General features: G+C 46.1%; 1 protein-coding gene across 3 annotated transcripts in view; it reads left to right on the top strand.

Moving 5' to 3' along the window:
• The window catches only part of LOC135548162 (SH2 domain-containing adapter protein F-like), a 139,811-nt gene that overhangs the window by 100,625 nt on the left and 24,617 nt on the right, over positions 1-14,569 (top strand). For 2 of the 3 annotated variants that reach the window (XR_010456784.1, XM_064977493.1), the window contains exon 3: positions 7,761-7,976. Coding sequence is in view for 2 of the 3 variants with exons in the window: in XM_064977493.1 (XP_064833565.1) it covers positions 7,761-7,976 (216 nt within the window). In the remaining variant the exon portion in view is untranslated. Of the gene's footprint in view, positions 1-7,760; positions 7,977-9,662; positions 9,762-14,569 lie in introns of all 3 variants that reach the window. The other variant, XM_064977485.1, reaches the window with a different exon arrangement.

Genomic DNA, 14,569 nt, shown 5'->3' with positions numbered 1-14,569 from the left:
GCCACGGCTTCCAGTTGCAGCAAGGCATGTTTACAAGGAAGCAAACAGCACAACGAAAGAGCAGCAAGACCCAAAATACTCACTCCTCTCCAGGCCAAAAATGAACAGGACGCTTGATTCAAACTGCTTCCAGCCTTCCCAAAAGTATGTCTGAGGCGCTGGCAGGGGCTCTGAGTAGGCTACCCACCACAAGCTTGGCACAGTTTGAGTGAGGAGCAGAGGGAGGATGGACAGCATGGCTGCTTTTGTTCCTTCTGCAGGAGGCAGATAAAGGAGACACACTAGCTGAGGGGTAGACGGACAGAGACACACTAGCTGAGTGGTAGACGGACAGAGACACACTAGCTGAGTGGTAGACGGACAGAGACACACTAGCTGAGTGGTAGACGGACAGAGACACACTAGCTGAGTGGTAGACGGACAGAGACACACTAGCTGAGTGGTAGACGGACAGAGACACACTAGCTGAGTGGTAGACGGACAGAGACACACTAGCTGAGTGGTAGATGGACAGAGACACACAAACACACATTGAGTGGTAGACGGACAGAGACACACTAGCTGAGTGGTAGACGGACAGAGACACACTAGCTGTGTGGTAGACGGACAGACACACACTAGCTGAGTGGTAGACGGACAGAGACACACACACACACACTAGCTGAGTGGTAGACGGACAGAGACACACACACACACACACATTGAGTGGTAGACGGACAGAGACACACACACACACATTGAGTGGTAGACGGACAGAGACACACACACATTGACTGGTAGACGGACAGAGACACACACACATTGACTGGTAGACGGACAGAGACACACACACACACATTGACTGGTAGACGGACAGAGACACACACACACACACATTGACTGGTAGACGGACAGAGACACACACACACACACACATTGACTGGTAGACGGACAGAGACACACACACACACACACACACACACATTGACTGGTAGACGGACAGACACACACACACACACACACACACACACATTGACTGGTAGACGGACAGAGACACACACACATTGACTGGTAGACGGACAGAGACACACACACATTGACTGGTAGACGGACAGAGAGACACACACACACACATTGACTGAAAGACCGACGGACACACACACATTGACTGAAAGACCGACAGAGACACACACGCACCCACATTGACTGTTACAGAGACACACACATTGCCGGAAAGACCGACAGAGACACACACGCATACACGCACCCACATTGACTGATACAGAGACACACACATTGACTGAAAGACCGACAGAGACACACACGCACCCACATTGACTGATACAGAGACACACACATTGCCGGAAAGACCGACAGAGACACACAGACCGACAGAGGCAGTGAGACCTCCTAGTACAACCTCCTAGTACAGCCCTGACAGAGACCCACATTGACTGATAGACCGACAGGCACCGATGGAGCAGTGACTCACAGCTTATCGATTTCAGAAGCTTTTCAGACTGTTTCCAAATTTGGAATCAAGAAGAAAATACATTTTGAAATATTGAATATATTTCTACTTCTCTGAGCGACACGAACAAAGATGCACATGGTCATTTCCCCCTTTTCTTTTTCTTTTGTAGACTGCTGCATTTTAAACTCCAATTCCACTCTTTCTTTTGTACTGATTACATGTCTAGCAAGTGTTCCTATTGTATCCCAAGGGCAGTGAAGTGTAGAGAAGTGACCACCTACATAAAGAGATCCTTTAAAACCGAGAGGGGCTGGCTACAGAGGTCACACTTCTTCACACAATATGATATGGAATATTATGTAGTTGGCTGTTGCAAATTGATTGAAGTTCAAGTCGTGCTCATTTGTGACATGTCTGATTTCGCTGAGCACATTGAAAAGCAGCCTTGTGGAGAGAGTCATGGAGATATGAGCTGGTCCAGCTGCTTCTCCTGTCATTACCTCCACCCCTCCAACTCCAGCCCTCGAATGCGATAGTAGACATTATAAACTAGGTGGTCGAGCCCTGAATGCTGATTTGGCTGACAGGTATATCAGACCGTATGACAAAGACAATGTGTCATTTGCAGTAATTCCACATCATGAGAGATATATGAAATTATAGTCAAATTGTTATAACATTATAAGCGTTGTAATGCATTGCCTCTTCAACTGAACCCTTGTACCCCCCCCCCCCCGCCCATGTTCCCTCCATATCATTCCAGTCTCAGGTTCCATTCCATCCAGACTGACTCCATTATGTGCCTATTCTCTATGGGGTCTGCGGATCAAAAGGCAGTGAGACCTCCTAGTACAGCCCTGTGCCGACATGGGTCAGGGAGCAGACACCTCCAATTGTCAGCCAGCTCTCAGCCTGACACACAGTACCTCTGGGTGACACACAGATAACTCAAAGCCCTCGGTGCCACTGCCGGCACTTGATAGTCCGCTACTCTGCTCCGCATTCACAGCTAGGCCACGCCAATGTGAAAAACTGAAATGAAACAGGGTAGAAAATCCGCTGGCTATGGTTAGATAGAGACACGTCTTGGCACGGGAGCTTTGTTAATCAACCTCTCTCTCGCTGTCTCTTTGTCACTAAACAAGCACGACTGAATGCTTTGTTACAGGTGGCCAGTCTTCAATGAGCTTCCTTCGCATTCATAAGCAGCTGAACGCCAAGACTTGACTCAAATAATGGCTTGTTGGGAAGAGAAAGCTGTTTCCTCCCAGCTCCGTACGTCTTGCTTTAAAACAACCAGAGTTGGCTACAATATGTTTCTCTGGTACCACTTTCATCTTGACTAGCCTCTTCAATGGGGGACAGCAGAATCTTGCTTAGTGAAGACTGTCTGCTGACCTAACAATACTCATCCCCATACTGAATAGTATCGGCTTGCTCTGGAATATCAGACGATTAAAGCAATGAACACACTGTGCAATGTAACTAGTGGGTAGTACAGCATACATCCTAGTATAGGCGATGTACTATCAGACTTCTTTATGGATGATTTTTTGGAGGAGCCGAAATACTAAATCCTTGAAGAATGGTTACTTCCGCTCCATTGTTTTCCAGGGGTGTAAAGTCAATCACATTTAATCCCTCATTTGTGCAGAGAAATCCCCTCAATTGAGTCCAGATAGACTGTTATAGACTGTGCCCTTCCAAGCGCTTCATAGCAGCAAATCCTCTCTGGAGCTATAGGAGTGGGCGGTCCAGGCAGTAGTCAGCCAATAGTCACCCAGAGATTATTGGCTGTTTGCTCCTTCCTTTTTTATGTGATTATATGATGCCCTGGTTCTTTGAGAAAAATATGCTGTGGTAGCTAGCTTTCTAAAATCCTCTCCTGTCTAATGTATTCACGGCCTCAGGTTGGAGAGAGAGTGGAGGGAAGGGGGGTGGGGTGCGGTGGGGAGGTGATGGGTCAGGTCTCCTGGTTGCCAGGCTGGTTTAAGATAATAGCTTTGATTTAATCCAGAGCAGCGTCCCCGCTCCCACAAGCTCCCACCCGTTCCCCACGTACAGCCATGCTAATATGCCCAGAGGGTTCCTCCCTCAGTAAGTTGAAGAGGAGCCTCCTTGGATTTATGGTGAGCAATATCTTGATCTCTTTCCAATAGAATGAATCCCTTTATTTCACGAACCAGAGATGATAGAGAAAGGAAGGAAGATTCTGCTATCTCACCCTCCACCCTCTCTCCCTCTCGCTCCATATGTCACTGGCTCTGAACCCGAGTTGAGACATTTAACCAACCTTTGACCTTAGCATTTAGTTGTCTGTGCAGTCAGCAGTGCATGGTTATTAATCTCCCTGAGTTAGATGTGTCCTCTGTTCTCCTTAGTGAGTTCGCTACACAGCAACTTGTCCTCTCGTCGAGTCAGTCTACTACTGGGTGAATGTAGGGTGTCAAAGGTCAATTCTGGACTACCTAGTAGTGAGAGTGGTCTCAGACCGACAGAAGGAGGTCAGGAGGAAGTGCCATCTGGAGTGGAACTCTCACATCCAGGGAGGAGAAGGGGAGTGGGGGTGTGGTGGGTGACCCCTGACCCTGAGCGGAGGCAGTGATGTCAGAGGGCAGAGGTAGCTATGCTCCAGCTGTGTAACAACTTGTAGCTCTGTTCCACCATCAAGCTAATCACGGTAATATAAACAGACAGATGTTACCCCTCCCAGCTCACAAAGCATGCCTCAACAAGGATGACGGGAGGGGGGAAGAGGGAAAGAAGGAAGGCGAGAGGGAGGTGGGAGGGATGCAGTCCTGCTGGGAAAGCACTGAGGCCACATGTCAGAAGGCTCCTGCTGGTTTCCGCAGCCCCCCTCCCAAGCCCACACAGAGTAGTCGTAAGCCTTGTTCATGGGCCTGGTGGGGAGTCTTAATGCCCCTTCGGCAGTTTATCCAAGGCAGCACGCTCCCAATTAAAGGGTCCTTCAAGCAAGATTTACTCCCCACCAAACCCCTAAACATTACACTCCCCCATCCTCCCTCAGTCCTCCGGCAGCCACCTCTCCTTCCCACTTTTCTCCTTCCTCCCTTTCCTTTCTATCGCTGTTTATTCTTCTGGCAGGAGGTGGGCACTCATCGCTCTAGCATCTCACAATGCCAAGACTTTTAACTGTGAGATCAAAGAGGGTGAGAGTTTGCCTAGCGCACGATTACATTGGAGATTTCTGGCAACCCCCACCGGGTAGCTCCATTAGGCTCCGTGCTACTCTCATTTTTCCGCAAGAGCTCCCTTGGGCTGCAAGGCAATTATGCAGTGGTGTGGCATAGTATTTCATTCTCCTCACATTGCGTTACTCTATGATGGAGTTTGCTGCTAACAGCTTCATACGGCCCAGGAGGAAGGGAGCTGGTTGCTAACGTCGTCCTGCTACTGGAAAGACATGGAGATGGGATGAGGGGGGGGGGGGGATAAGAGAGAGGAGGGAGACTTCTCAAGGGCATGATGGGCTGCTCTCTTTACTCACTGGATAGGTGGGAACACTATTCAGCACTGCATAGAATTTGCATTTATACCCTGCCTTATGTCATTCATAAATGTCTCAGAGAGCGAGGGAAAGATACAGAGAGGAATGGAGAATGTCGAGAGTAATGGAGTGGCGCGAAGAGGGTGAGGGTGAGGGAGGGACATATAGGTGAGAAGATGGGGAAGGGCGTTCTCCTGTCGTTCTGTTCCGTGGTGTGTGGTGCCCCAGGCGAGGCTGTTTATAGCTTTGGTGATGATGACGCCGCTCTGCAGACAGCCAGCCAGTCAGTCAGGCAGGCTACGCCGTGCACAGTCACAGGTGCTCAGGCCCCCAGGCTTCTCTCCTCTCTCTTCCTCTCCAACCGCTGTCAGCTCATCATCAGCTAGAGCAGGCTTTCATCACACCCAGCTCCCAACATGCACACAGGAGGCCCTGCTACACCTCCTATAGCTCTAAACCTGGAGCTACTTCTACTCACTATGGGTCATAGTCTGAGACTAGAGCTTTGACATTATGAAGCCAGAGGGTGATCAACATACACAGACACTTATTAGGACTGGGCGGTATACTGTATTTTACTATATATTGATGCACGGACCGGTTTGGGTTTTTAGTTTACCTTCTATAAAAGTATTTTAAGGAAACTGAAAAGATTTAGCAAGGGTCCTCAGATCCTCAAAAGGTTCTACAGCTGCACCATTGAGAGCATCCTGACTGGTTGCATCACTGCCTGGTATGGCAACTGCTCGGCCTCAGACCGCAATGCACTACAGAGGGTAGTGCGAACGGCCCAGTACATCACTGGGGCCAAGCTTCCTGCCATCCAGGACCTCTATACCAGGCGGTGTCAGAGGAAGGCCCTGCAAATTGTCAAAGACTCCAGCCACCCTATTGATAGACTGTTCTCTCTGCTACCACACGGCAAACGGTACCGGAGCGCCAAGTCTAGGTCCAAGAGGCTTCTAAACGGCTTCTACCCCCAAGCCATAAGACTCCTGAACATTTAGTCAAATGGCTACCCAAAGTATTCACATTGCCACTCTCTGTTGTCATCGATGTATAGTCACTTTAATTAACTCTACCTACATGTACATACTATCTGAACTAACAGGTGCCCCCACACATTGACTCTGTACCGGCACCACCCTATATATTGTTATTTTTTTACTGCTCCTCTTTAATTACTTAAGTTACTTTTCTCTTATTCGTATACATCTTTTTTGAAACTGCACTGTCGGTTAGGGGCTCGTAAGTAAACATTTCACTGTAAGGTCTACTACACCTGTTGTATTTGGCGCATCAAATTTGATTTGAATGTTTGGTTTGTTAAATGTGATACGCCAGTGTGTGTAACGTCCATTTGAATAGTTTACTCTTCTCCTTGGGTCATCCATCTCTGCACTCTCCATGCCGCTTTCCACGCTCACCTAGTAACACCCCGCCACTCAAGGAGCGGTTTGGTTGTTGTTTGACCACGATACACTTTCGTTCAGTCTGCATGGTCAATGCTGCACATGCAACCATGTTGTTTCCAATTGGTCTGCATGGTCAATGCTGCACATGCAACCATGTTGTTTACAATAGGATCTTAATATAAATCCACAAGCGTTTTATAATTACAATATTAGTTTGTATTTTCATAGCAAGTCAATTAAGCTAAATTGTGTTAGCCACTAATGCTAATCGGTAGTTAGCTGGGTAGTACTGAGTCGGAGCAAATGTAGCTAGCTAATACAGCCTGATACAAGTGCTGGTGGAGGCCTAAATCCATCATGTTGTTTGTGCAACAGTATATTCTAAATCAAAGAGGAATAGGCGAAGCATGAATATGTCGGCTATATGAATAAAGATTGAATGTAGCCAAAAATTATAGGGTCCCCTAGGAAACACGGAACACTTTGGTTCCTGTCCCGTCACAATAACTCGTCCATGGCATTTTCATTCGTTGTCATGTCAAACAACACTGTATTCAAAGTGGCCACAATTATTTATTCTAACTATAGAATTCCAATAAACATTTCCATGATTCCAAAAGTTCACCAAAGTGTTTTGATCTAAATTGCAATTGCAACATTTGGTTAAAAGTAAGGCCTAGTATTTTTGCCCATATCGTGGCAGTGTGGAAATGATCTGAAATGAGTGCAGGAAATTATTTTAGGTTGAAGTTTAATTGAAAATAATAAAAGTCAGAAGGGAGACAGACCCATTGAAATAATTTAGAATATATGTGTTGCCTCCCTAGGGTCATGCACTACTCATAAAGAACATTTTCAACTTTTCTTAATCAAAAACAGAAAATACCATCAAGAAAATTGAAAAATACCATATGATATGATATTTTGGCCATATCGCCCAGCCCTAATACTTATAGACCTGCCTTCATCACACATAGGCATCTGTAGCTGCCTCTCCTGATCATGTGTGTGCTGCTTGGCTATGCTAATCCCTGTTAGCAGGTATAGAGTTTGATTAGGATCCACACAGCAATAATTAACATGGCTGTTGGTGTCCCATGTTTGGTTCTTCTCCCTCTCCTGGGTCTCAGGGGGTAGGTATGTAAAGAGACAGCTGGATCTCATTGGCCAAGGATAGCTAGATTTAGCCTACCTTGGAACATGGCTGTCTTAGTGTTGTATGTAGAGAAAATCATATTTTGGAAGTGAAACCGCTGTTTAAAGTTGTTGGTTGGATTGTTAAAATAAATATTCACATATACAGTCCCTTCATATCGTTTTACCTTTACATCCACATTGACAGTCTATTAAATCGAACCCTCCTCTCCCTCTTCTCTTTTGCCAGAGATCCGCGGTGGCCGGGGGCCTAAGGAGGGGTCACTGAGATCGCTGCCCCTGTACGACACGCCCTACGAGCCAGCTGAGAACGGAGGGGACTCGGACGGCGAGCGTCCCCGCTGCCCCAGAGAGAGTCGGCTACCGCAGGACGACGAGAGGCCCCCGGAGGAGTACGACCAGCCCTGGGAGTGGAAGAAAGAGCGCATCTCCAAGGCTTTTGCAGGTACGAGAGCACGTATGTAACACTCCTCTCCTCCTGCTTTACGGCCCCTACATTACTGTCACTCTGTGTCTGTTCTGCTGTCCCTCTCTATCCCACTAATTGACCAGGTACCCTTTTCCAGCACTAACCAATGTGATTACTGCTTCTTTCGTGGTTTCCGGGTATCTTATCTTCAGAAAGTTCATTTTAAGTTCCTTCCCCCTCATGAAGCTTAACATCAAGTTCATTTGCAGGTGTCTGTTCTGCTGAGTGGGGGCCTTTTTCTGGGTGTCTGTCTAGTCTTTGACATTTATTGTCATGGATCTTGCCCTGGAGGCAGCTCTGCATAGTGTGGCTGTGCCAGCTAGTGACCAAAGTCATACCATCTGATTTTAAACATAACCCTAACCTTTCCTCTAACCTTAACTAACATTTCCAGTTGACAGTGTGGTTACGACCAAAAAGCTCATTTCAGTTTTCATACATTTTTACAATATATCCAATTTTGACTTTGCAGCCTTACCGTCTAGCGGAAATCGATCAGTTCCAAGGGAAGTTTCATGACAATAAACATCAACCTGCAGCTTGGGAGAGACATATGGTGTATGGTAGTTAGGGGAACATGACTGTGATTGTGTGTTCTCATGCGTTCATATACAGTATACACTACATATACAAAAGTATGTGGACAGTCTTTCAAATGAGTGGATTTGGCTATTTCAGCCACACCCGTTGCTGACCGGTGTATAAAATGCAATTTCCATAGACAAACATTGGCAATAGAATTACATTCTTGAAGATCACCTAAGATCACCATGCGCAATGCCAAGAGTCGGCGCAGTGGAAATGCGTTCTCTGGAGTGATGAATCACGCTTCACCATCTGGCAGTCCGACGGAGGAATCTGGGTTTGGAGAACGCTACGATAAGGCTTCCTGTCCAACTGCATAGTGCCAACTGTAAGGTTCCAGTCGAGAGAAATCTGAACACTATAGCACACAATGACATTCTAGTCAATTCTGTGCTTTTGGGGGAGGCCCTTTCCTGTTTCAGCGTGACAATGCCTCCGTGCACAAAGCAAGGTCCATACAGAAATGGTTTGTCGAGATCAGTGTGGAAGAACTTGACTGGCCTGCACAGAACTGTGACCTCAACTCCATCAAACTCCTTTTGGGTTGAATTGGAACGCCGACTGCGAGCCAGGTCTAATCGCCCAACATCAGTACCCGACCTCACTAATGCTCTTGTGGCTGAATGGAAGCAAGTCCCTGCAGCAATGTTCCAACATTGAGTGGAAAGCCTTCCCAGAAGAGTGGAGGCTGTTATAGCAGCAAAGGGAGGGACCAACTCTATATTTATGCCCAAGATTTTGGAATGTGATGTTTGACAAGCCGGTGTCCACATACTTTTGGTCCTGAAGTGTATGTGTGCATTTGTCTGTCTCAATGTCTCTCAATGTTACTGAATGTTGATTGTGGTTTAGAGAGCTCCAGCATAGCTAACACAGCCATAACTGAACAGGGCCGTTCCAAGACAAACTCTGGCTTTGAAAGACAAAGACAAACAAACAAAAAGATTGGTGGAAAAACTAACACCTTTCCTCGATTTGAAACTATACTATACCAAATATTTAAAAAAAAAATGTAAAAGGTTTTTTTCTTTACATCTTCCTCCTTTTTTCTTGACCTTTTTTGTATTCTTTGAACAGCTCTGCTCTGTTCTGACTGCATTAGCTACAAGGGCTCTGTAAGTGGCAGTGGATCAGAACCAGAGACAAGGATGGACAACATCTCTAAATCCCTCACAGGTACCACTAACACACCACCCGGGCTGGTCTGTCTCTGTTTCTATCAGTCCGTGTTTACTTCGTCTACGTTTCTCTGTTTCGTACTGCAGTAAATGTGTGCGGTCTCTTTCAGCTGTTAGGAAAAACGGATGTTCCTTTCTTTCATTCATGTCTTTCCCCTCGTTATTTTGTCTTTCATCCAGCAGTAAGACGAGTTTATTTAGGATGCTATTTACAAACACTCCTCTTACATTATTTCCTTTTGATGGTAATTCATTTCATTTGCCCGGGATGTCAGTGATTTCTGCTGTGCGAGAACAGAGATAAGAGCGCTGAAGTTATCCTTCAAAGAGGAAGACTGGAGTTGCTTTGATTTATTGCATGTTCTTCAACCTTTTTCTGTTCCATTCAGCCCATAATGATATCCCAGTGTTTGGTAAAGAGAGACTTCTCCTCTGACAATCTGTCATAAAACAGAGCTTTCTGAAAGAAGAATGCCTCCCTTCTCTCTTTCTCTCAGCGTGTGAAGACCTGGCTGCGAACTGGCTCTGTTCCAGACGTCTTGATCATCAAAAAGCTCAAGAACTTTATATAAAAGGGCCCCCAGCTCTAACACTGTCTATAGACCTAGGTCTTAAAGGTGACAGCTCTGGTAGACTTAAGGTCTTACGCGTTATCTTCAATATCCAGGCTGTTTGAAGATGAGCTCATCATTGTCAGAGCACTGTAATAAGTGTGTCGTCATTATGCGACCCTGGCGACTGCAGATTGACAGGTTGCTCAGCCACAGGGCATCGACCCAGGCCAAGGGTCAGGACAATGGACAGTCCCTTTCTTTTGGCTGTCACCTTAATGACTTGTCATCTGTTACCATCAGACCATTGGGTGTGTTTCCACCTAGCTTCCGATATTGTGTATATGATGTGTTTCATATTCTGTTGGTGAAGTTAAATTGTTTGCATTTTAAACTCCCATTTGCATAGATGAATAATGATATTGTTCACTTCAGATTTCCTTGTGGTTTCTAGCCCGCTTGAAGATGCCACATAGATGCTGTTTATATTTAGACGTTTGTATGCGGAATTAAAGTGTCAGCATGAAATATTAATGTTTAATGAAGAAAGATGCACCCCCCACAAATAGTGGAGAGTGGGTGTATAAGTCATATTAAACCAGACCCATAATGTAGAGACCTTTATCTGTCTCTAGCTGAATACTGTCATCTGAATAAAGCACTGTTTTTCTTCATTAGAGCTTTCTAAAGGACAGACCTGTAATGCTGCCTGTATGTAAACCAACTCCTCTCCTTAGCTGTCCCTACCGCGTGGGGCTGCCTGCCTCCCTGCCTCCCTGCCTAGTGCATCCACACATACAGTACATGTTGTTGGGTTTACAGGTCCTCACTTCTTATTCACTGTTGGGTTATCTCTTGACAGATATGCAATGGAATGTAAATTCCCTCCCTTGTTTGTGTTGGGAGGTTGTGTACATGCCGTTCGGTTAATCACTCATCCTCACTGCTCCTTCCCCCTTCCCCCTCGGGATGGAGGACTTTGTGATGGATGAGACGGAGGGTTGAGGAGTGAGGAAGATCCATTCAAATGTGACCATATGAAGAGAGCCTCTGTGTGATCGGTGTTGGTGTGTGGTGGGGGATTTTGTGCGGCGAGGGCTTGTGGGGGTGCGGGTATACACACTTGTGTGTGTGTGTGTATCCATGTTTAATATGCACACCACACACACTAATAAACCCAGACGTTGAACAGGCAGCCATTGGAAATCTGAGTAGTGCCTCATTGTGTCTGTCTCGAGAGCCTGTACTTAATCTGTAGTCCCTGTTGCTGGCTGTTAAACACCATTAAGTTGGCTGCTAGCCAGTGTAACCCAGTGCACTTACTGCAGGCGAGATAACAGGAGATGCTGTCAGAGCCCTAAGCCAGGTCCTGAGCAGCAACACACCGCTTTATGGGTTTTTAATGACTCTTCAAGGACTTAATGACCCAGAGAAATCTGAAGCGCAAAACTCTTCTATTCTTAAGTAAATCAGTGAATCAGTTTCGTTCCAGTAGTAATTGCCGCAGTGTGTTTGAAGAGTTGTTGGTGATCCTGATCCATGCCTTGGCCCCATGGTTCTGACTCGCTCTGTGAAAGACCTGTCCCCCGTGATGGCCTGTCACTCCACAGTGCTTCACCCCCCCCCCCCCCCCCCGGTCTGGCCTTCCCTCCGCTGCACCACCGCTGATAACCTCCCTGACAGGCCTCTTTCATGAGCCTCAAATGGCTCCACTGCCTTTGAATGTGCAGCACGCTGCCTGTTATCTTTCACTCACACACGTTGGCCACCCAGCCCTAACCACCACCTCCTCTCCCCCTGCACAGAGCGGGCGCTCTGCCAACCTGACCGTAGCTCTGCTCTCCCCTGGGAGCCCCGCTGGATGGCCAGCTGTGAGTCTAGGCTGAACGGGCACGCTGTCATCCCCCCTCCATCACTCGCTCGCTCACCTCCACTTTCATATTTAATAGGAACAGATTCTCTTCTTCACAACGGATAAGTGTTGGGATAGAGGGAGGTGGATGGTGATGCGATGGATACAACGTGCATTTCCTATGAGGTGGCATTTGGCGGTTTCTTCCACAATGAGCCGTGAACTAGTAGCTTCTGGTGATGGTGATATGAGAGCATCTGCAAAAGCAATTTTTGTTTTTCTGAGCTCTCCTCCAGCTCCTAATAAATGCCATAAATATTGTAATCTACCAATTTATTTTGAATATGCATGCAATTAGCAGGGCAAATTAAGCAGAACTAAATGAAATGGCACAAGTGGGCCAGTGATTTATGTGGTATCGCTGTTTACACTGATGAAGTAGTGCTGCCTAATTAAAAGGACAAGGTAAACAAATACATGTTGTAGAGATGTTTAAAAAAAAGTTGTCTAGAGCTTTATGGAATGTCTTTGGGCTCTCTCTCTCTCTCTCTCTCTCTCTCTCTTTTCTCTCCATCTCTGTTTCTCACTCTCTTTATCACCCGTCAAAACTGGCACAAGACCGAACACACCATGTGACACAGTACCAGAATGTCACATGACTTGCCAGAAATCCACACACCACAGAGCTGTCAGGGCAGGATGATGTCACAGGAAGCTATGTCATTGTGTCTTTCTGTTCCTGTCATCGCTGTTATATTCTGAGAGTCCAACAAGTCCTGGCTCTGGCCAATGTTTAGTCAATTGGATGTTTGAAGCTTTGTGGATTTAGAATGGGATTGCACCCAACAGGTTAACTTCCCTCCTAAAATGCTCTTTCCCTCTGTGTGTCAACAGAATGTTTTGTGTACCGACATGGGCAAAGCTTATGTAATAGACGGATGGCGTATTGGTGAAATACCTCTTAAACACCAGTCATGTAGAGATATCGACAAGTCCTAGTCATGATGATCTGGTGTATGGTATACCTAGTGGTTAAATTGGTATTAGGGATATGGTCCCTAGTCCAGAGGGTGATGGGATATGATATATATATATATATAAGTGCTGGTTTCATGAACTGAAATAAAGGATCCCATAAATGTTCCATACGACCAAAAACAATATTTCTCTCAGATTTTGTGCACATTTGTTTACGTCCCTGTTAGTGAGCATTTTATCCTTTTGTCAAGTTAATCAATTCACCTGACAGGTGGGAGGGAGGTATTTCTGTCTGTAATAAAGCCCTTTTGTGGGGAAAAAATATATATTCTGATTGGCTGGGCCTGGCTTCCCAGTGGGTGGGCCTAAGCACTTCCATGTCCACATGTGGCTGCGCCCCTGCCCAGTGTTGTGAAATCTATAGATTAGGGCCTAATGATTTTTTTTCAATTGACTGATTTCCCTACATGAACTGTAACTCAGCAAAATCTTTGAAATTGTTGCATGTTGCGTCTAAACATTAGGCTATCTTGTTGCTAGTTATAGCAACATTATGACTTGAATGTCCCCCCCAAAAACATTCTGTCACTCAGCCAAACGAGGATGATGTACTGTGAATATAATGTCGACCTACCTATTACACCTGACCCGTGTTACATTTAGCCCCGCCCTTCCCTATGCATTCAATGCCATTTGGTGCTCGCTAACTCGTATAAAACCATCCGTCTGCTCGCTAACGCACATAAACCATCCATCTGCTCGCTAACGCACATAAACCATCCATCTGCTCGCTAACGCACATAAACCATCCATCTGCTCGCTAACGCACATAAACCATCCATCTGCTCGCTAACGCACATAAACCATCCATCTGCTCGCTAACGCACATAAACCATCCATCTGCTCGCTAACGCACATAAACCATCCATCTGCTCGCTAACGCACATAAACCATCCATCTGCTCGCTAACGCACATAAACCATCCATCTGCTCGCTAACGCACATAAACCATCCATCTGCTCAAAACTCCGGTCCTAAAACGGTGCATTTTACTAATTTAATTGGATTTGAGAAACAAGTGTAGCCTACTAACACTAGAAAGCTCAGTGATGCTCCTCTTTTAACAGTGGCCATCAACTGCTTTCAAAGGGTGTTTTTTGTCGTCCGTCCGTCCCCCCCCCCCGCGACTTCATTTAGAACGCTGTAGGCTACAGTGACTGGCGTGAATGCGCCTTGAGGGGAATATTATTTTCTCGCATAGAATGCAACAGGCTGATCAATTGAATAGGTAAAACTATCCTACTATGGGGTTGTCAGAGTTTGTTGTTGCTTAGCCTACTTGTGTTGTTGGCTGTAGAAAATTAAATGTAGACCACAGCTTTTTCATTAGATAATTCAAGTAGGCTAACGGAATGTACCGGGTCT

This window comes from Oncorhynchus masou, chromosome 1, assembly GCF_036934945.1.
Source record: "Oncorhynchus masou masou isolate Uvic2021 chromosome 1, UVic_Omas_1.1, whole genome shotgun sequence".
Classification (NCBI taxonomy): domain Eukaryota; kingdom Metazoa; phylum Chordata; class Actinopteri; order Salmoniformes; family Salmonidae; genus Oncorhynchus; species Oncorhynchus masou.
The sequence above is the reverse complement of the archived record's forward strand: the minus strand, read 5'-3'. Positions and strand labels throughout refer to the sequence as shown.